At 47.1% G+C, this 21713-nt stretch overlaps 1 protein-coding gene across 2 annotated transcripts in view; it reads left to right on the forward strand.

Moving 5' to 3' along the window:
• LOC128842704 (Krueppel-like factor 5) overlaps positions 1 to 21304 on the forward strand; it is a 45252-nt gene extending 23948 nt beyond the window's left edge. Inside the window, exons 2-5 of one of the 2 annotated variants that reach the window (XM_054038836.1) lie at positions 2930 to 2974; positions 7017 to 7911; positions 10795 to 10854; positions 15425 to 21304. In XM_054038836.1, coding sequence (XP_053894811.1) covers positions 2930 to 2974; positions 7017 to 7911; positions 10795 to 10854; positions 15425 to 15603 — 1179 coding nt within the window. In that variant the 3' untranslated portion in view covers positions 15604 to 21304. The remainder of the gene's footprint in view (positions 1 to 2929; positions 2975 to 7016; positions 7912 to 10794; positions 10855 to 15424) is intronic. The other variant, XM_054038838.1, reaches the window with a different exon arrangement.
• Positions 21305 to 21713: the final 409 nt, after the last annotated feature.

Consider the following 21713-nt stretch of genomic DNA (forward strand, 5'->3'; position numbering starts at 1 on the left):
CTGGCGCCAGCAGAAGTCGGTGCCTATGAGCCCAGGGATGTGTTTGTATCTTAGGGCCTTACATTGGTGGCACAGTTCTGAGGTAACTGCATCTCTGATCCCCTCCTGGAGGGCCCCCCAATTAGGTCACAGGCCTCAAGTTGGCACTGTTCTTGGAGCAGAGTCACACAACTCTCTACCTCTGGATTTTGGGTGCGGTTACTCCTGCAATTCACTGTAGGTCTGACATTAGTTCTGTTGTCTCAGGGTCAATGACAGGGTTAACCAGTGGCCAGCCAGCCTGCATAAAGCAAAGTACTGTTTATTCAGAACAAAAGCGTTCCAGGGAAACCTATCAGAAAAACAACAAACAGCTTCGATGCAGGCCGAGCTTACCGGGGGGCACTCATCTTCCTCCTGGAGACCCTTGCAAGTTTCAAAGTACTTCAAGCCTCCTCACAGGGTCTGGTTACAAGCAGGTTGGATGCCTGGCTGCTGTCCCTTTCCATTAGTGCTTTGGTGGAGCTGTGGCAATTCTGCACATTATGGACCGGACGTAAGACTTTTAACTGCACTTGTCTACCACCCTGCCAGCCCTGGATTCAGTCAGCCATTCTGGCTAAGCCATGCTTTGCTTTTTCCAGAGTGCCAACAAAAGCTTGAATTTGCTGCATTCATCTGTTCAGATTGCCCCCTTGAAAGGGCAGGGCTGGCTAATATAGCTGAGGGCTTGAAGGACTCCTGTCTTCACAGGCAGCATTGCCTAATGGCGCTGACAGCTGGAGAGCACGAGTCCCTGATCTAACACTTATTTGCTGGGTGGCCATGGGCAAGTCACTTGTCTCTTGTTTGCTCCCATCTCACAGACAGACAATGTTACAGCCTGACCTCACAGGGGTTATGAGGATTGGGGAATGGCTTCTATGAGCCTCACACCGCTATTCTTGTCTTTGCTCCCTCCCCACAAGTCTTGTTCCTTTCATAACCTCTGTGTTCCCAGCCTGTTTATTCCCAAATAGAAAGTGATCCGTTTCTGTCTGGGAAGCCGGGGTCACCAAGCTCCGTGGGGTTTGGCATAGCAGCTTTCCCCATCGACCTGAAGAATGTCCGCCCCGGGCAGCAGACCCACCCAGCAGCCCCACAAAATCCCTCTTTGTCCCTCAGGGAGGATTAGGCCTCTTAAGAGAAGTGAGAGCCAAGGCCTGCTGAGCAGGCCGAGAACCAGCTCCCAACTCATCCGACTGGTTGGTTTATCCCCTGGATGTGCATTGTCCACAAGAAAAGCAAGAAAAGCTCTGAAGGTGGCAGATCGGGGCAAAGCAGCGTAATTCCATACTCTGCCCCCAACCCCACTCTCCAAACCTAAGGATAATGGGTTGCCCACATTCTACAAGGAAGAAATGGGATTTACTGCTGGGCTTAGAAATGCGCAGCATTGATGCCCTCATATTATAGGGCGGGGCGAACAGCAATAGTAACCACTTACATAATGATTTTTAAACATCAGCTTATCCTCATAACCCTCATCTGCCCGGAAGGGAGGTAAATATTATCACCCCCATTTGACATGTAGAGAAACTGAGGCAGGAGGGATGCTGAGTGACTTGTCCACAGGCTCAGTCATAAAAACTCATGGCTCAAAGGAGCTGGTGTTCCATTCTGAGCCCAGGATCTATCTGGTGTTAGCTCTGGGATTTGAATGTATCTCCCTGGCTCGCAGTTCTGTGCTTAGAGCACCAGGCCACAGCTCTGAACACAGAGTACTAACTTATTCCTCAAAAGTCTAGGGCAGGGGCTCTCAACCTGGGGGTCATGATCACTGCATTCCCAATGTTACTAAATGGGGAGGGGGATCCCAGTTATATCCTGGCTGCACAGGCAGGGGATTTGGGAGTGCTGGTATGGAAAAAGAGGTGGTGGTATGGGAAAGGACCATTGATCTAGAGGATTCCTGACTATGGTTTAAAACTCTGAAACCTCCCTCATGACTTGATTGTTTTATTTTGAATTTTTCGCTGGATCCTGCACAAGGTAAATATGTTCCTTAGGTAATTTTGCCACAGGAATAAATGTAGGGACATTTGTGATATTGTCACAAGGTAGAATTTTGTTACAGAATTTCCCCCACAAAAATTCACAATTTCTTGCAAACAAACCCACCCTATTCTAGAACATTTTCCATTTTGTGTGTGTGCATATTTGCAAAGATTTGCAGCCTTGCCAGAAGCATTAGGGAAAACAAATGTAAATTGATTCCAAATGCATTCAAGCAGTTTGGAGTGGAGTTTCAAAGCAACAGGCATTAAAAAACAGACCATGCAAATTACAAAGGAGACTTTTTTCCCTAATTAAACTAGTCTTGGGGTCAGTTGGGTTCAAGACCCCCATCCTCTGGGAGATGAAGGCAGAAGCTGGGGTCTTGGCTGCTGGTGGGGATTGACTGGGGGGAACCTGCTGACAGCAGCTGGGACCAGATGGAGCCACAGGCAGCAGCCAGTGGGGTTATTAAGCAGGGGCAGTGGCTCTCTAGCTCACTGGCTCTTGTGTGTGTGTGTTTGGGGCTTCTGATTGGCCAGTGGTACCAACGACATCGGGAGAGGCTGCTGAGGCACAACCAGGCATGGAGGGACAGGCCCCCGGTGCACATGCAAAATGGCAGCTAGCATTAAGAAAGCCTCATCCTGTTCCCTGCACCCAGCTAGCAAAGCACACAGAGCTCTGCAGGGCCCTAGTGTAGAGTTTTTCTCTCCAACAGCCAGGCCCCTGGCACGTCCGAGTCATTCATACCCTGAGCTTCCATGGCCGCATGGCTGCTCAGCAGGGCCACTGGGTTTGGTACAGTGTGATAAGTGGCCCCCGTCTGGGGATAAAGTTCCATAGGATGCTGAGTCTCGTGTTTACTATGAACTGCATCATGACTGCCCAGTAACAGGCTGTGTTTATTCCACAGCTTACCCCACTGAGGATGGAGCAGCGAATGCCACTTACTATGGAGGTGAAGGTTTTTATTATTCTATACATGCGTATTTCTGCCCCCCATAAAGCTAACTCGGGGTAGTGGGCGCCTTTGTGAAATGCAGCTGGTTTCTCCTTAGCAGATCCATCCCCGGGGTTCACTAAGAACCAAATGAAGGGCCAAGAGACTGTAAATAGAGCATGCTGAATTCCCTGCTCCCTGTCCCTCTCCCCACCACACTTGATGCAGTACACGCTGTAGATGAGTTGTACCGCTGATTGGAAGGGAAGTCTCGTGATGAAAGCTCTGGCTTGGGGCTTAGGAGATCTGGTTCAGTTCCTGGCTCTACCATGCTCCCCATGTGACCACAGGCAAGTCCCTGAATCTCTCGCACCTCTATGCTCCAGCTGTAAAATGGGTTCCACCTACTTCCTTCTCCCTCCCTCTGTATTGTCTGTTAGGAGTTCTCCGGACAATTTTTTTGGTGGCTTCAAAGTGCAGCCACCATCTCTTGCTGGTGGCCACTCTCAAACTTTTCCCTAAAATACTTAATTAGCTGTAGGAAAACCAAATAAATAGGCACATACACACATCCAAATCACTGTAATTTACTTATTGCTAACTAGCGAGTCTGTTGTGAAAAGTGATATTAACCAACATATAAGTATCACTTTTCACAGCAGACTTACTCAGCCCTGGACAAATTAAGCCCTGGATGGAGGGTTGGGGCAGGCAGCAGGGGCTAGGGGTGATGGGAGTGGGTGGGGAGCTGGAGCCTGAAGCCCCACAGCCAGAGCCCGAAGCCCTGTGTCCAGAGGATGGGACCCAGGGACGACGCCTGAAGCATGCTGCAGGAGACTGGGGCTGAAGCCCAAAGCCTGAGCCCCACTGCCCCTGGGAAGGTGGGGAATTCACCAGCTGTTTGTTCCTCCAGCGCTGTGCCTCAGATGTCTCCAGAGGGGGGCAGGGCCCAACCCCTGCTGGCGGCCCCAGCAACCAACACCAGGGCAGTGCAGCCAGGAGCACTGGGGAAGGGCTGCTACTTTGTCCCCCTCATCCCCAATCACAGCCCAGGAGGCTCTAGCCGCAAGAAAAGCCCCTGGATGCTGCATGCGGCCACGGTGGCCGCCTTTGAGACACGCTGGGGAGGGGAGTGTCTGTTATGATGTTCTTGTAAAGTGCCTGGCACAATGCAGGCCTAGTCGTACAACAGTAAAAACACGCTTCCCTGGGAGCCAGGATAGAGCCAGTGTCCAAGTATGGCGTTGGGGGGCACTTCGATGCCAGGGGGATTGCCTTTCAGATGACACACAAAGGGTGTCCTGGCAACTACTCCAGGTTCCACTGCACTTTACAGGAGCAGGGGCTAGCCCCGGGATTCTGCCCATATCTGGGCTCAGGTTATCCCCTTCTGCTGGCTATAGATGGTGCTCCAGCTGAGCCTGGGTACAGTATTCTTCACTTTCTGTCCCACACAATGGGCTTGTGGCGCGCTGCTAATCAGCTGCCACATCCCACTCCTGAGCTGGCTGCATTTCAGTAGTGTGAGAGGTAGATTCGGTTGGCTGCATCTCCTTTGGGGGCAGAAGGTGCAATATAGTGTTATTGGTGGTTCGGTGAAGGTTGCAGAGGCGAGGTGGGGGTTAGGGAGTCCCTGTTTGAGAATGCACAGGATTAAATAGAGCAGCATGGAATTCATGCACAAAGACACAGTGTCCCAGATCCTCAAAGCTATTTAGGTGCCTAACTCCCATTGATTTAAGTGCATTAGGTACCTAAATACCTTGGAGGATCTGGGCATCCTTATGGAAACCTCTTAGAAAAACTCCTTTCCCGTAAAGTGAAGGCAAGAAATCAAAATACCAGAGATAAGGGAAACTTAGAAGTAAAATATGTCTGACACCCACACTTCCCTCCTCCAACTCCCAGGCGAGTGGGTCATTTCATTGCTCAGGTATGTGTGGCATTCAGAGGCGGAGGGAGAGCCCCTGGTACTGCCTAGCAGTGATCTGATTCCTGACTCTAAAAGTAACAGGCTGGAGTGGCACATAGTGCAGAGGAAACCAGGTGAGAGCAGGCAGCACTCCAAGGGCTCTGTGCAATCTTCACCCAGGGATGAGTCCAAATAGGAATCATGGATACAAACACTGTGGAAATTGGGATTCAGATCCAAACTGCAGCTCGGGCATGTCTTTAGAATGAGCCCAGCCCCGATGCCTGAGTGCGAACACCTCTGAAACATCAGAACAGTTCAGAGTTTGATCCAATTCTAGATTTGCACTTTGTGGCTCTGGTCCATATTGTCTGTAACTGTAACACAGGGTGGTCCCAGACCAAAGGAGAGTGTTTGAGCCCATAGCACCTAGGGGAATAGCTCAGGCATTTAACATGAGCTGAACTTGTTGGGGGCAACAAACTACCCCTCAACCCCTTGCTTTGACAATGTCCCCTCTAATGACAGCTGGGAGCGTTCCAGCACATCTGGCTTGACAGGGATGATGTGCTGATAACACCAGACAGGTGGGTAGAACACTTCTTGCTAGTCTAGGTGCAGCCAATGGCAGCCTAAGGTCACAGTGCAGCCTGTACAGTTCTGCAGCAGCTGCCTGTTGGAGATTTCAGGTCCCTGCCCAACTGCTCTGATCAAGATGGAGCACTGCACGCTGGGACTTGTAGTGTCAGGGAGCTGCCTCCATTTTAAAGCAAAGGGCGGCTGCAATTCTTGCTCCATTAAATACAAATTAGGCTTGGTTCTAGCTTCCTGGCGCATTGCCAGTATGGCTGTCAATTGGGCAAAGTCTGGGAATCTTTTGAAGGAGATATAGGCATATCTTGTGCCATATAATGTGCAGGATGGATAAAACACCTTGGGCCAAATTAGTCTCCATTGACGGCAGTCAGGTTGCACTAGGGGAGACTTTGGCGCATAGCGATGCTGTTCATTGCTGCAAAGCCTTCTGGCAGAATGCACAGTGGGTGGTGATGAGATGAGCGTGGTTTCTTGCAGTATTCAGTAGGCTCTGCAGGCCCATATCTGCAGGGCCCAGAGAAACTGGACTGTTTCGCCAGCTCTATTACATATGAGTGAGTATATGAGGTCTATGTAATGAGAATGACACATGGGTAACCACATAATTAAAGGCTGCAGCTCCATTAAGGAGTATTAGTGGTAGTATCGTTAACCACAAAGACCAGAGCTTGAGTCGTCAGATGCTAGGGGTTGAATTTCCTAGTACACTGCTGCCCTTAGACTGTCGAATCAATGGGAACATGTCCAGAAGATGCTCTGTCAGATAGGAATCATGAAGGAATCTGGAGTTTGATGATATTTGTAAACATACATAGAAAGTCATAGGACTAAAACTCTGCTCTGTTGTATTACAGATGTGAAAGTTTCATGGGGAGAGAGAAAATAGACCAGTTTCTCTTTTATTCTAGGCAGTTTCAGATTTAGGATCTCATGTGCTAGTATGAGGCGGACGTGTTCCCAGGACTGTAGGCAACAGTTAAAACCAACCTCATCCTCTTATTTTCAAAGCATTATGAAGGAACAATGAACCAACTGAGTTCTCATTAGGTTTTATACAGTTTAAAGGAGAGTTGGGCCCAAATCTCAAAGTTCAGATCCTAACTCCCCCAAGGTTTGAGGGCACTTGGATCTGGTGCTCGGACTTAGGCTCATCAGCTCTAATTTTAAGTTCTCCCCCTCTTATTATTTATATAGAAAAATCTAAATCCTGGCCCTTCTTTATTTGACTGCATCCCTTTCGCTGTTGTTGTGTTCGCTCCCTAACTACTTATGCATAGCTCATCACTGCAGTATCCAAGCACCTAACACCCATCTTATCCTCACAACAGCTAGGGCAGGATTATGCCCATTTCACAGCACGGGGAACGGAGGCACAGACTTGAGTAAGTGCTTTGCCTAAGGTCACACAGGGTGTCAGTGGCTGAGCTGCGTTTCTGCATCCCAATCCATTATCCTTTCCTGCCCTGTAGCCACCCACCTATCTTAGCCGCACACATCACCGTAGCGTCTGAACACTTTATTCAAGAACTCTTTCTTTTGTTCTCCTCATAGGCACGTTCTGAAATGGACAAGTACCTCTCCAGTCAGCTGATGCCAATTCCAATGGTGCCAGACAAGAAGTACCGTAGGGAGAGCGCCTCTGTGGTAGACGAGTTCTTCTCAACAGAGAAGCCCTCCTCCACGCCATACAGTGTGAACATCAATGTGATACTGCCTGACACCACACACCTGCGAACCGGGCTCTACCGGCCAGCCAAACCCCTCACCCCATTCCCACAGATCAAAACAGAGCCTGGCACCAGCTTCACCCAGCCCTGCTCATCCACGGCAGGCTCGACGCAGACGCTGCCGGATTTCACCAGTGTCTTCAGCATGCCGCAGTCGGTGGCGGTGAACAATATCTTTATCAAGCAGGAGATGCCCTCGGAGATCCCTTTGTCTGGCAGCCCGCAGCAGGCCCAGCTTTACCAGATGCCCATTGGAAATGGTGATGCTGATGTCGCCACAATGGCGCCCTCTACTGGCAGCACCACAGCCATCAACACCATCAGCGGCGTCACCATGTCCACGGGCAGCGCCATGCTCCCCAGACCCATCCAGCCTGGCGGACAAGTGAAGCACTTCCAAAATGTCTCCCAAGGTCAGGGGAACTTCAACATCACGGGGCATTTCTACCCTGTCCCAGGACTGAGCCTGCCCCCTTCACCTCCAAACTCACAGCCTGGCAGCCCTGAGAATCAACCCGAGCTCATTAACACCATCTCGCCCCCACCCTCCTACGAAGCCACATTTGGATTGAAGCTGATACAGTCGTCCCAGATCCCCACACTCCCAAACGGTCTCGGGACCCTCTCCCAAGGGCACATTATCATGCCAACCCCCAAATACAACAGACGCAATAACCCAGAGCTGGAGAAAAGGAGGATCCATCACTGTGATTACCCAGGTATAGCCATGGCTGCTGTGTTGGTTTGGTGTCGGAATCCTTTCCTGATGGGCGTAGATCTAGCCTGTCTGAAATTTGCCATACGTTTGTCCAAAATGTCCCCTCCTCCCAAAGTTGTTCTAGGTAGCTGATTGACATCCTCCACCTCAGAGGTGGATGCATTGTAGTGGTGGGCTATGCAGTGATATCTATGTGAATACTATATGGAAGGCGCACTGTAGTATCTGTGAGAGGCATAACACCACTAATACTATATTGGCTCCAGATCACATGACATACAGCTTATCTCTGCAATGGCCATCAAAGAAGCGGTTTCAGACTTTGGAGCCAAAATTCTCCTTTTGATGCAGCTGGCTATTAAGCCTGCATATGCGCTATTATTTCTCATGTGGTAGATTGTATGTTGAAGAAGAGGGGACATGATAAAGATATAAAGAATAATGGATTCTCCAGAGGAGGTAGATCAAGCCCTGCTATTTACCCTTTGTCTTAATAAATGTGTTTGTAAATTGGAGAAGTTTCAGAGAAGAGTTACGAGAAGAATTAAAGGATTAGACAACATGCCTTCATGATAGACTCAAGGAGTTCTATCTATTTAGCTTAACGAAGCGAAGGTTAAGGGGTGACCTGATTACAGTCTGTAAGTATCTGTTGGGGAACAAATATTTAATAATGGACTCTTCAATCCAGCAGAGAAAGGTCTGGCCAGACAAATTCAGACTGGAAATAAATTGTCAAATTTTAATAGCGAGAGTAATTAACCAGTGAAGCAACTCATCGTTGAAACATTCTCACCACTGCCCATTTTTAAATCAGGATTGGATCTTTTTCTAAAAGATCTGCTCTAGGAATTGTTTTGGGAAAGTTCTCTGGCCTGTGTTATACAGCCGGTCAGACTACATGATCACAATTGTCCCTTCTGTCCTTGGAATCTATGAATAATCCAAGAACATGGGGGCATTCAAGGAAACTGACAGGCAAAGCATTGAAAACTGATAGAAGGAAATGCTTGTATTAACACAATACCAAATAGCTTGTGGAACTCATTGCCACAAGATATCACTCAGGCCAAGATGTTAGCAAGGTTCAAAAAGGAATATCTAGAGTTACAATAGTTGTGGTTCAGAAACAACCAAGAGTTTATGAGTGGTCTTGTTTAGGACACTCCAAAGTTAGGGGATGTTCAGATCCAAGGTTTTGGTTTAGCCCACCATAGAGGGGCCATTAGTAAAATTCAGTTATAATTCCAGTTTCCCTCAAAGTTTAAGTGTGTTTAGATCTGGTCCCATCTCTATCTGATAGAGATCAAAGGAGACCTGGTTTGAACCTTAGCTGCAAAGGTGGCTCATGTAAACTGTCACTACAAGTTCCAGCTATGAGGTGGGGGAGACTCCACTAGTCAGCTGCATTTCCTTGGGGCATCTGAGTACGAGGCTGGTAGATGCAATACAGCAATCTCTCAGTCACCTTGGTTTATGTATAGCAAACTTCAAACAAAGAAGAATCAATCTGATCTTGATAAAACAGATTCCTGGCAGAGGAAAAAATAGCCCTTAAATTTTAGGGAAGCTGAGGTCTGAACTCCAGAGAGAGCATAAAAGCTGGGGAAGCTGGTGAGGTGCCAAACTCAAAGAATTTGGAGTATGGCTTCAGTTCCGATGAGCACTAAACAGCTGGATGAATCTGATGTTTAGCTGAACTATCTGCATGTTGTGAATAGAGCTGATTGGAAAGCAGAATTTCCATCCCATGGGAGATTCTGACATTTCAACATTTGTTTTTCTTCTGATTTGGAAAAGTTGAATTTCAAAATTTTTCATGCAATCGAAATTCCAAAAGGTTTTTGATACAGAAACATCAATATATTTTGTTTCAATTATGTTGAAATAAGGTAAAGACATTTTGTTTTGATAATGTCAAAACAGTATAATATATTAATTATACAATATATAAATATAATGCAATACTAAAATTAATCTTATATTATAAAAGTTGAAATGAAACAAAATAAAACAATAAATCAAAATGAAACTTTTTTATTTCATCGAAGGGAAACATTTAGCAATTATATAAAAGACATGAGAGAGTCGAAATGATAAATTTTGGCACTTTTCCTCAAAAATATCATTGAAATTGACACATTTATCCGAAATGTGTTGATTTAGATGAACCTGCATTTTCTGACTGAAAACTGTTCCTTTGACATTTTTTCAGTCTGCTCTGCTCTTGAATATTGAAAACTGGGCCAGCGCTTCACAAAATTGCCAGTGCTTTGTACTTTCTCATATATCATCATCTTCTGCTGGAGCTGGGAATACCACCAAAAAGAGCCTTTCTTGCAGTATTTTGGCAGTGATTCTAGAATCCAGAAAGTCAGAGGCAATGCAAAACTGTCAAATAATAATGCAGAAGTTAACATTTTTATGCTACCTACGTACAAGGTTCAGATTGAGCTTGGGATGAAATCTTGGGTCTGATAGATTTGGTCTTATTCAAACTGATTCTTCCATCCCCAGTTAAGACGCGTAAGTGTTAGGATTGATCATACTAAGGAATATCACATGGGGGTCCTGTTAGAAAGTTTGGATGCTCCTTTGCATGCCTGATTTGCCATTGTTGTGCACTCCTTGCTGCAAAAAGCTCTCAACTTGTGGGTGAAAGAAACTTGTCCTTCCCCACTGACATACGCAGTCTTCAATCTGAACAAATGTCCTTGTTTAGCTGCTATAGAAACAAGCCTTACACAGGTACTAATTTACAAACTATTACACACAGTTCTTTTCAATCCTCTTTCCTTCTCACAACTCAGAACCTTGGTGCATGTATTTTAAATCTTTATTAGAATTAAACATTTTTCACCCTGTTTCTGTTTTGTTTTTACAGGTTGCACGAAAGTTTACACCAAGAGTTCCCACCTGAAGGCACATCAGAGAACTCACACAGGTAAGTGTACACCTGAGTCTGGCATAATACTTGGGCTCTCTCTAGCCATGGTATTTTTATACCATACCCATCATTAGAGTGGTAGCTGTTGATTTCAATGGTATTACTCCAAGTGCAATCTGATCGCTAACACAGTGAATACAGTTAGATAAACAGATCTAGTGGTGTTTGTGGAGGAACCAATCAGAGAGATCTAGCTGTGTTTGAGAGAACAAAAGACATACCAGTTGCAACAGAAAATCGGTAGCTGTACACTACAGTGCATGCTTGCCTATCCATGTGTGTGTGATGCCTATTAACTACTGCAGAGGATCTAACTATGGGCTGGTCTATATGGTGCAGCAATGTGTGAACTCCAAGGGTCTGATTTCTAAAGCACACTAAAATGTTGCACAATAATTGGTCTGTGTAGATGCTGCTGGTGTGAACTAAAAGTTCCCTAATGTTTCAAATAGCACTACTTTAAAGCACACTAGGGGGATTTTAGTGCACACCAGCAGGACTAATTAATGCGTGACACGTTAGTGTGCTTTAGAAATCGCATCCGCACATTACCCCACTGTGTAGACATGCCCTGAGTTACCTTTAGATACCTCTTGCACCCGGCTGGGGTATTGGTTCAATACAGACTTGGGGAGGAGTCCCACCCATTGCATTCTGTGCCCTCTGCATTTACCCTGGAGGTCTCCCATCTAAGTACTAACCAGGCCTTGCACTGCTTAGCCAATGGGATTGCAGCCTGAGGTAATTGGGCGCATATACACAGTGTATGAGGAGAAAACAGAAGGGGAAGGGTCATCCCCTTTGTGAATTGTTTCCCCTTTGAGCCAGGGGAGAGTCCTAGGGTTCGATACTCTGGGCCCTGAACAATTAATTAAAACAAAACATATTCAACAGTGCCCCAGCGTTCCCTGCATAAAACCAGCCCCCGGCCCCTCTCAGCGCAGGCAGGCGGAGGGCTCCTCCGAGGACAGCCTGAGCCCTTATCAGATTCTTGGCCAGTCCCAGAGCCAGAGCTCCCCTCATAAATCTCTTTTATAGAAGTGTTGATCTTTACTGGGTGCAATTAAGCTGTCCCTGGGGTCACTTTTCTTTTTTTATGAGCAACGAACAAATCACAAAGCAAGTCCCAAGCCTGGGAATCATTTCTCCCACCTGGCTCCGCTCCTATTTCATCTTATCAGGCCCCTGAACAAGGCATGAGGTGCAGTATTTTCTCAGCCGTGCGCCGTAGAGGCGCATGCCGTAGAATGCCTCAGGAGGAGATGGGAGGAAAGAAGGCCAAGAGCTGCATCCAAGCTACCATGGGCAGACAGTAGTAAGGAAGGGCACTGAGTTCCCAGGGAAGGAGCTTCAGAATGGGGAGATGATAACAACCATCCCCTCTTTACAAATAAAGAGCTCTTCTCCTGATCCCAACTAGGTCCCTGCCCTTGCCCATTAGCCCTTCGCATGAGAGGTGGGTAGCCCTCAAAAGTTGTCTGAACCATTGTGCAGTGATCCGATGAGACAAACCCCAGCCTCTCTCTGGAGCCATTTTATTGGCCCTGCTTGGGCCTGAGTTTGACATGATACCACTTCCTTCCACCACCTGCCTCAAGATGCCCTCTTCATGGGGCAGAGGGACAAAAGAGGATGTGCCTTGAACTGGTAGAGAAGTATTAGTGGAAGTAGCTAGGGGGAAATCCAGAATGGTGGAGGGGAAGCCATTGATGAGTCAACTATATTGGGAGGTTATGTAGCAGGCAAGTATTCCCCAGGCACAAGCTCAAGGCCGCCATATTCAGCCTAATGAGTACCCAGAAATCTAGAGTGGAAAGGCCAGAGTATTAACCCGCATGTTGCATCCCACAAGTAGCATCCCACAAGTCGCTCAGTCACTTGAAGGGTTGTTAAAGCCATTTGGGATAACCCACCCAATTGGATCTAGCCTGGGAAGTCTATCAGGCCCAATTACAAACACCTTCCCCTGTGGTTTGCTTGTTGCTATGGTCTAGGCCATATCAATCTCCAGGGGACACCATTCATTGCCCTGGCGCCATTGTGCGATTAAATATATAACCCACTGGCCGCTCACCCACCTCCCGGGGATCGGAATGCCAATTGGGCCCATTGTTCCAGCCTGTCCTGCCGTGCTGTCCTGGGGGAAGGAGCCAGCTTGCGGGACAATGGAAAGCATTTTGTTTCCATCCTGGAGATCAACCTGTTATTGTTTGAAAGTAAAAGGCCTTGGTGGGGCTGACCCAGCCAGATGACCTGCCTGGGACAATGGCTGAGTCTGAGCGGGGCAAACCTCGCCTTTGTCTTTCAGCTTAGAAAACTAATAAAGACGCCCACAAACCCATGTGATCCTGAGAATGCCATAAAATTTCCCAAGTGCTGCTTGTAAATCGAGCTTAAATTCTTATTGACCTGAGCCATAAACATATTTCTCACACCTGGCAGAAAGCTAAGGTGCTTTGCATTTCTTCACATTCTGTTTGCTGCTGGGTTCACGCCTCATTCTGTGTGTGTGCATGTGTGCATGGGAATGTTTATGTGGGGGCATGCAAATGTACACATATACTTGTATACAGAAGCTTTCTGTGCATGAAAACAGACATGTTTATGAGTATGTGTCGTATGTGCCCAGAGATGCATGTCTCTGTGTTAGCATGCATGGGTTTGTGTGTGCATGCATCATGTGATAACTTCGTATGTGTGTGCGAGAGCTCTTGTTTGTGTGCATGCACAGATATGTGTATACTCAAATATGCATGCCTGTGTCTGTGGGCACATATGATGTGCACCCATCCTGGGGCATGCAAATGCATGTTGCCTGTGTACGTGCACTTGAGCTGTTGTTAAGTTCTCCATAATTGGCCGATGAAATGGTAAATATTTGAGGTCGGGAAAGTCAGCACATTCCATGAACTCTGCCTGCTTGCTCAGACTGTTAAAGAGCGAGGACTAATATTTGAGGGGACCACGCCCTGCCAAAGCGTGGGCTGCGGCACTCAGTCCAGAGTTCAGCTCAGCTTCCCGGGCTGCAGCCACTGCAGGGTGTGGCCAGTCTGTCCAGATTTGGAGAAGAGCCGGGTTAGGCTGGCATGGGCTTTTCCACACAAGCTCCTGGCTGACTGAGACACTTCCCCATTTGATCTGCAGGATAAACAGGGAGGTGGGGACACTGAGACACAAAAACACACTGAAAAGGTCCTGCAGGAGCTCTTCTGCACATCAAAATGTCAGTGTGACGGGCCAATATAGAGCAGGTTGGAATGTGAGGTGGGGACAGAGTTCTAGGGGAAAATTAGCTGGAAAACAAAAATCTTTGGAATCTTCCATGGAAAATGTTGATGTTTCATCAAAACTCAAAGCAAAAATGCCCAGGGACTTTGTACAAAGCACTGCAGCCTGACCTGGCTGAGCCTGACTCAGTTGCCATAGGCATACCCTCATCTCGGAGGGGAAGCTCACGGTATGGAGAGTGACTGTTCAGGTACAGCTGAGCAAGAAGGGTTAGGGATCGCCCAGTGAGTGACTGTACATGTCATAGGAGAACATGCCTACATACCACAATGATTAGCTAGCTAGATATGTCCAGGGATGGATGGTTGGACAGAGGGGTGCGTATGGGGATGGATAGATGGATGGATGGATGGATAGAAGGATAGATGTTTGGGAGGCAGGATGGATGAATAGTGGGGGAAGGATGGATACATAGAGGAGTGTGTATGGGGATGGATAGCGAGATGGGTATGTGTAGGGATGGGTGGATGGTGGATAGATAGAAGGATATGTGTTTGGGAGGAGGTATGGATGGATGCATAGATACAGGAGGAGGGATGGATAGATACAGGAGTATGTGTAGGGATTGATGGATGGTGGATAGATAGAGAGTGGGGTATGTGTGTGGGTAAGGGATGGATGTATAGAAGGTAAGGGATGGATGGATGGATAGAAGGATATGTGTTTGGGGGGAGGGTTGGATGGATAGATAGAGGAATGTGTATGGAGATGGATAGCTAGAGGGGTATGTGAAGGGATGAGTGGATGGTTGGATAGATAGAGGGGTACGTATTTGGGGGGAGGGATGGATAGATAGAAGAGTGTGTATGGGGATGGATAGCGAGAGGGGTATGCGTAGGCATGGGTGGATGGTGGATAGAAAGAGAGTGGGGTATGTGTGTGAGGGAAGGGATGGATGGATAGATATCTAGAAGGGAAGGGATGGATGAATGGATAGCTAGAAGAGAAGGGATGGATGGATGAATAGCTAGAAAGGAGGGATGGATGGATAGCTAGAAGAGAAGGGAGGGATGGATAGCTAGAACAGAAGGGATGGATGGATGGATTGACAGCTAGAAGAGAAGGGATGGATGGATAGCTAGAAGAGAAGGAATGGATGGATGGATAGCTAGAAAAGAAGGGATGGATGGATGGATAGCTAGAAGGAAAGGGATGGGTGGATGGATAGCTAGAGGAGGATGGATGGAGACTGACAGATGGATGCCTAGACAGGTAAGTATTGGACACTGGTGTGCTGCTCTGGTGCACACTGTAACCTCTGGTCTGTTGCCCCCTGCAGGAGAGAAGCCATACAAATGCACCTGGGAAGGCTGCGACTGGCGCTTTGCCCGCTCCGATGAGCTTACCCGGCACTACCGCAAGCACACAGGTGCCAAGCCCTTCAAGTGCCTAGCCTGCGGGCGCTGTTTCTCCCGCTCCGACCACCTGGCTCTGCACATGAAGAGACACCAGAACTAGTGGCAGAGTTCCTGCCCCGCCCTTGCCTCCCTTCCAGGAGCAGCTGGGACGCCTTCCTCTTGGACGGATGACTCGTCTTGTACATAGGAACAAAACCGTGCTGTGATCAAATGGCAGCGTGTGAGCTCTGTGCACGCTTCCTCCTTGTGTCCTGTCACCAAGGTACTCTTAGGTAAAGGATGATTAAAACTATATCTGTATCCTGGCCAGGATCCCACTTCCTGACCAGGAGATGTTCCTTGGACTCCAGGACTCTCCCTTCCAGTGAATTTGCTATTTATTTTTCACTCCGAAGCAATTTTCCCTTTTGTCAAACTCTTTGGAGCCTTTCCTTCCCTTTTGGGGTCTGCCTCTGGTTGGGAATGAGCAGAAATATGTCGGGCGGATGGGCCGCTGGGCTAGCCAGCTGTTGGGAGGGCTTTATCAAGTTCTTTCTGGAGCCTTCTTGGACTGAGCTATTCCATAACCAAGTTGCCACTAGCAGTGTAGCACACAGGCCATCCAGGCCATGCAAGAATAGCAGTGAGTGTCCATGGCTTGTTTGGAAAGTCAGGTCTTTAGTCTTCACCCCTGTGGTTGCAAGAAACAAGGGCAGGAAAACCTATCCCAAGAAGTTCCGCCACAGCTGGGACAGATCCCAAGCAGACAACAAAGCCATTGTTCATGCTCCACTGAGACCACCTGATATTTCCTGCAAGAGAGGTGGCTTTGGGTCATGAATTCCTATATTTCTTTGCCAGGCATGTCCAACATCGAGCCCTTAGCATTTCTGCTTGGAGGATGGTTTTGGCTTCTGCTCTCTCTGTTGTGAGAACCAGGCTGGCTTTCAGAGGCGGGAAGTGGCCAGTCCCCATGAAGAAAAAAAAAAGAAGACACACTGGTTTCCCAGAATGCATTGTGCCTTTGATTTCCAAGGATACATTGAGTGGGGCCCCCCGCAGGCCTTGAACACAAGAGACTGGTCATTACAAACCACTTTTTCCTGTTGCCATTTGTGCATTTTACCACATTCAGAAAAGCAGCTTTGAAAACAAACTTGTGCAAACTGTGATCATGTTACCTACCTCACAGGTTCATGGCCCCACGCTCTCCAAGGAGCCTTCACTTGTCTTCCTCAGAACACCTCGATGTGCAGCGTGCAGGGGAGACCCCGGAAGCACATAAAAAGTTAAACATGGGCAGAGTAAGAATAGGCTATGCCCATTGAAACTGCAGCAATGTAGTAGATAAGAAACAAATCAGGACACGTAATCAGCCTAGCATGTTCAACAGTACTTTGATTTTTCCTGGCGAACAAATGTAAATAATGTACAGACAGTGATGTGTGATAGAAAATCAACCAATAGGCAAAACCACATGGGCTGTGGAGATTCTGGAAACTTTATCCCACCTGCAGCCTACAAGTCAAATGTGGCCCATCGCTGCCCTGAAGGAAGCCAATCAAACTTCTGGTGAACATAGCCAGTCCTGTATGTCTGTCCAAGAAGATACAAGGGAGGGCAGATGTCAGGGCTTGTGCCTGCTCGTTAGTTACTGAGTTAGGTTTACACATGCATTACTGTAGGTGTGCCCCTGGGATTCCTGGCAAGCTGCCCACAAAGTCTCAATGTTTGGGCTGTCCCTGATTCAGCGCTTTCTAAGCAGCTTATCTCTCCAGTCCAGGGGGCACATGTTAGGCCACATCAATTACCCAACTGCAATGATTCATTGGGATTAAACTTCAGTGACCTCCAGATGTGCAGGCGGAGCTGGGAGCGGAGCAGTCTCTGCAGAGCTTGGCCCTGGGTCTGTGAACAGGGACACGGCTCATGTCTTGGCTTGCTGAGCTGCATTCCCTGGGCTTACCGGCTCTGACTTGATTCTGCTCTTCAGACTTGCCAGCTCACCTGAGTTCCTTGCCAAATGGTCTGGGAAGCTCTGGTGGCTGTGGTCCTCCAGCATGCTCCCTGCCTGCCTGTCCCGCCTTTCCTGTTTTGACCCTGACAAATGGCAGACGCCCAGTCAGGGCCTCCAAAGCCAGGCTTGAAAAGCAGTCAGAAAGGATAATCATAACTGGAGCCAAAATAAACGAGGAAGGGAGCCTGAGGGTGCAACTCTGAATTGCACCCGCCCCTTTCTAGGGTATTTTGGAGGCTCCTCCATGCACCGCCGTCAGGGGCTGCATTTCTTTAATAAAAGGCCCTTGTTATAATACCAGGATCCCTGGGGAATTGATATGTGCCATATGTTTATTGCTGTAAAGGATGCATTATTTTATCGTGTACTTTGTCAAATAGGTGTATACGTGTGCATATATATGTGAGTGTGTGTGTGTGTGTATATATATATATATATATATAGGGTGTGTGTGCATGTGTGTGTGTGTATATATATATGGGGTGTGAGTGCATATGTGTGTGTGTTTAGGGCAGCCTCTGCTTCATTGGCACAGATTCTGGTGTGCACAGGAACATGGCAATGAGGTGGTGGTCCTAATTCTCCAGTGCTCAGTTTATAGGGTTAGTGGCCTCTGATATACAAGAGATCAGATTAGATCATCTAGGATTTCTGGTCTTCAACTCTGATGCTACGGTTCTCTGTGTACATGGCTCGTTCCCTTTTAGTTCATGACTTGCTTTAAATGAAGCTTCATAGTAAGCATTTAATCCTGAGCTCTGACCAATGCTATGCCAGCAAACACCATGTCACACCAGAGCATGGCCAATCCCAGGCATGCCGTTTTCTGGGCTCGGTGTGCCCTGAATCCATCAATGAGATGCCTCCCACTGAATCTGTACTCCATCAGTTGTGCCAGCAGGCATCCATTTGTAGAGAGAGGTTCTCTGTGTGGATCCTACTGTATCACTGCAGGGTGGGGAAGTTCTCTGTGCACTGAGAAAGGTCTTGCTGTTGAGAATGTTCAGGCCTTCAGTACTGCATGCACGCACACACACACACACACAGAGTCTCTGTCATTTGGGATTATCTAAACTGGAAGGCATTTCATTGTAAGACAACAACACATGTTTAACCAGTCACATCTCCTGGCTCCTGGAAGTTAGGGCTGGGTGGATGGATTGGCTGGGAACCCAAACTAGCCATGTTGGAGCCTGTCGAGCCCAACCCAGTGTTGGCTTGGGTTCAGCTGATATAGCATTACGATATATTGAACCTGTAAGGCCTTTCCCACCATCCCTGTTGCTCATGAAACTCCTCCGCCCACACGCACACATTCCAAATATCCACAACACAGGATCCTAGTGATTAGCAGCCTGGTTACAACAGTTCCATAGAATAGGGCAGCTGGAGAATGCAACATTAGCAAATCAGAGTCATGACTCTCACTGTTGGGCTACGTGTTGACCACATTCCACCGTCTAGCTGTGTGGGCAACCCTCATGGACACGTTGAGAAGAGTCGCATTCTGTCTGTGGATTTGGGGGAGTATGGAGCCCGCAGTGTGAAAGGCTGGTGGGAGATCCTCTGATAAAGTACCACATCAGCTGCATTATGACAGCACAATGAGGGAGTGATAAGTCTTTACCTGCAAAGGGCTTTGTTGTAGCAGCCTTAAGACTGGACTTTGCATGGCGTACTGTGTGCTTTTGTTTTTTGTTTTTAAATGCTAAATTTCAACAGAATCAAAGGAAAATTTTCCTGCAAAAGAGATGAAAAGCAGGTTAAAATGTGAAATATTTTATGCCTTGGACTTCATGGCTTTAGAGCTGAGTAAGAACCAAACTCTGCCTCTTCCTCCCTGTTAAATCTCTCACACCCACGCAGTGTCATGCCGACAGTGGAGGACTAATGGGCATTACCTATTCACTGGAGCGGGTAAAAAACGGTCATTCGATTTGTTTGGTGGGAAATGTCATTGTTTTCAAAATTTCCTGATGAGCCTTTTTGGGGCGAAAAAGATTTTGTTTTTGAAAAATGGTTTTCGGTAAAATGGTTATTTTAAAACAAAAAATTTAAAATTAGTTTTTTGAAAATCAAATTGTTCCCTCAGAACTGAACCAAACCCCATTGTTTTTTAAACTGTATGTTTTTGATTGAAAATTGAACTAGTTTACTGAAAAATATCTGGATATTATTATTACTTTTATTTTTGGGAAAGAAAATAGAAAATATCTATTTTAAAAATGTTGGTCCAAGAGCCATTTTTTCATCAAAACAATGCTCTGCTCTTCAGTTGATCCCCAAGAGAGACATGCTGGGTCTTTGGATGGGGCTTGATAGCATTTGAGGAATCTGCATACTCCAGAGTGGTTTTTGGATAGTGCCTCCTTGCTAGGTGGAGCACCATTATAGAAGGTCTTTGGCTCTCATAGCCAACTGGCATGTCTATTATTATTCCCAAAAGAAACGTAATAAGCCCAGATCAACACATGGCCATGTCATGGGGCACTGAGAAGAGTGGACCATCAGAAAGTCTGGGAAGAGCACTGGGGGCTATTTCTATATTCTAAACACCTTGGGACACAGGACCCACTAGCTGGATTTCCTGAACTTCCTTCAGAACAAAATATTGGGGCGTAAATGTCCTCTTTTCATTGTCGTTTGTGCTTCTGAGCATGTAACACAGCAGAGGGATTTTGGTAAATAGTAGGGAATGCTGTACAGATTTTTGTATGTGGATTTGAAGCAATTGTTTACTGTATAATATGAACACACACCAAATCGGGACCTGGAAAACTGTGGTGGAAGGTTTATTTTCTGGATATGTTTTTGTTTGTTACTTTTAAAAAAATATTAATTCATCCGCTATTTTGTAATAAAATTATCCTGCAGGGAGGGCTTTTCATTCTTCTATCCCCACTCCAAACACCATCCCAGCACCCAGCTCCTGCTTCTTGCTACCTGCCTTAAATACCGTAACCAAGTTGCTAACACGTCTCACTGTGGACAAATTCCTGAGATCAAGAGACACAGTTTTAAGGCTTGTAGTAACTTCATTGCTCTCTGCAAGTGGGTTGGGGGTGGGCTCTTCCACTCAAGTTGGTGAAAAATAGCAGAGAGGTGCTGAAGGAGGCGCTATTTCCTCATACCACTGAGCTATCTAATCCTGCCTGTAGCTGATGCTTTGGAGGAAAGTGGAACTTCCTTCCTCCTCAAATGCATGCGACTGACTCTGCAACACTGTGTAGGGAAAAGCAAGAGAGAGAATTCCTCCCAGCCCTTCACAGGCGACCATCATCCAACCTGAAGCATGATACTTGATCACCCTTATCCTACATTGTGTAGCTACGAGTGGCGTTAGGTTTTGTTAGAACATGCAGCATGGAAAAGCAGCTAAAGGGTTAATCAGCATTTTAATCTCCCCCCAGACTTGGGCCCCCTCGTGCCCTGAAATGAGCATATACACGGTGAGGCTAACGGTCCCTCATGGAGCCGTCTAAAAGACTTGCCACCCTGCCCAGACAAAGCATGTTTGCTAACATTGACCTCCAAGGCATACACCTCTCCTGGCTCCTAAAATCCCAAAGGTGACTTTGCAGGAGCAGTCTCCCAAGCAGCTCTCTTTATTGGGGGATTCTGAGGGGGAGGAGGGCAGAGGGAATAAAACCCCTTCCTTGAGCAAAAAAAAAAAAAAAAAGAGAGCTCAAGCCTGAGCTGATGGGTGTATGATGTAATGGGTGTCCTGGATGTTAAACTCAACGTGTACATTATTATTATTTTTTTTTTACAAAAAGGAATGAAATAAACAGATCTTTATAAACCATGCCCCCGTGAGTGTCGCCTTCCTTCTCCTGCTGGTTCTTTAGGATTGCTTTGTCCAGCTGGAATATGGCATTCCTCTCTGTGCCTCTCCTAATCAATTTCCCAAAGGCATGGTGCATTACGCCTCAGGGCGCTAGGTAAATGCCCAGATAACAGACACACTCGGGCTGTCGGTACTGCTTGCACAACAGAGACATTGGGTATGTCTATACTGAAAGCACAGGGTTCTGGATGGGTTTGTCCGGCCCATGCTGAAGTGGCTTCACTGCTCTGGCCCCTGAGTTACCTAGCTTGCTTGGGTATGTCTACTCAAATGGTAATCACGCCCTTTGATGGCATGATAGACGTACCCATGGACTCAGGCATGTAGGAATGGTTTCCATGGTGTCTTTTTCATTTCTGAACAAGCA

Source organism: Malaclemys terrapin, chromosome 9 (genome assembly GCF_027887155.1).
Source record: "Malaclemys terrapin pileata isolate rMalTer1 chromosome 9, rMalTer1.hap1, whole genome shotgun sequence".
Lineage (NCBI taxonomy): Eukaryota > Metazoa > Chordata > Testudines > Emydidae > Malaclemys > Malaclemys terrapin.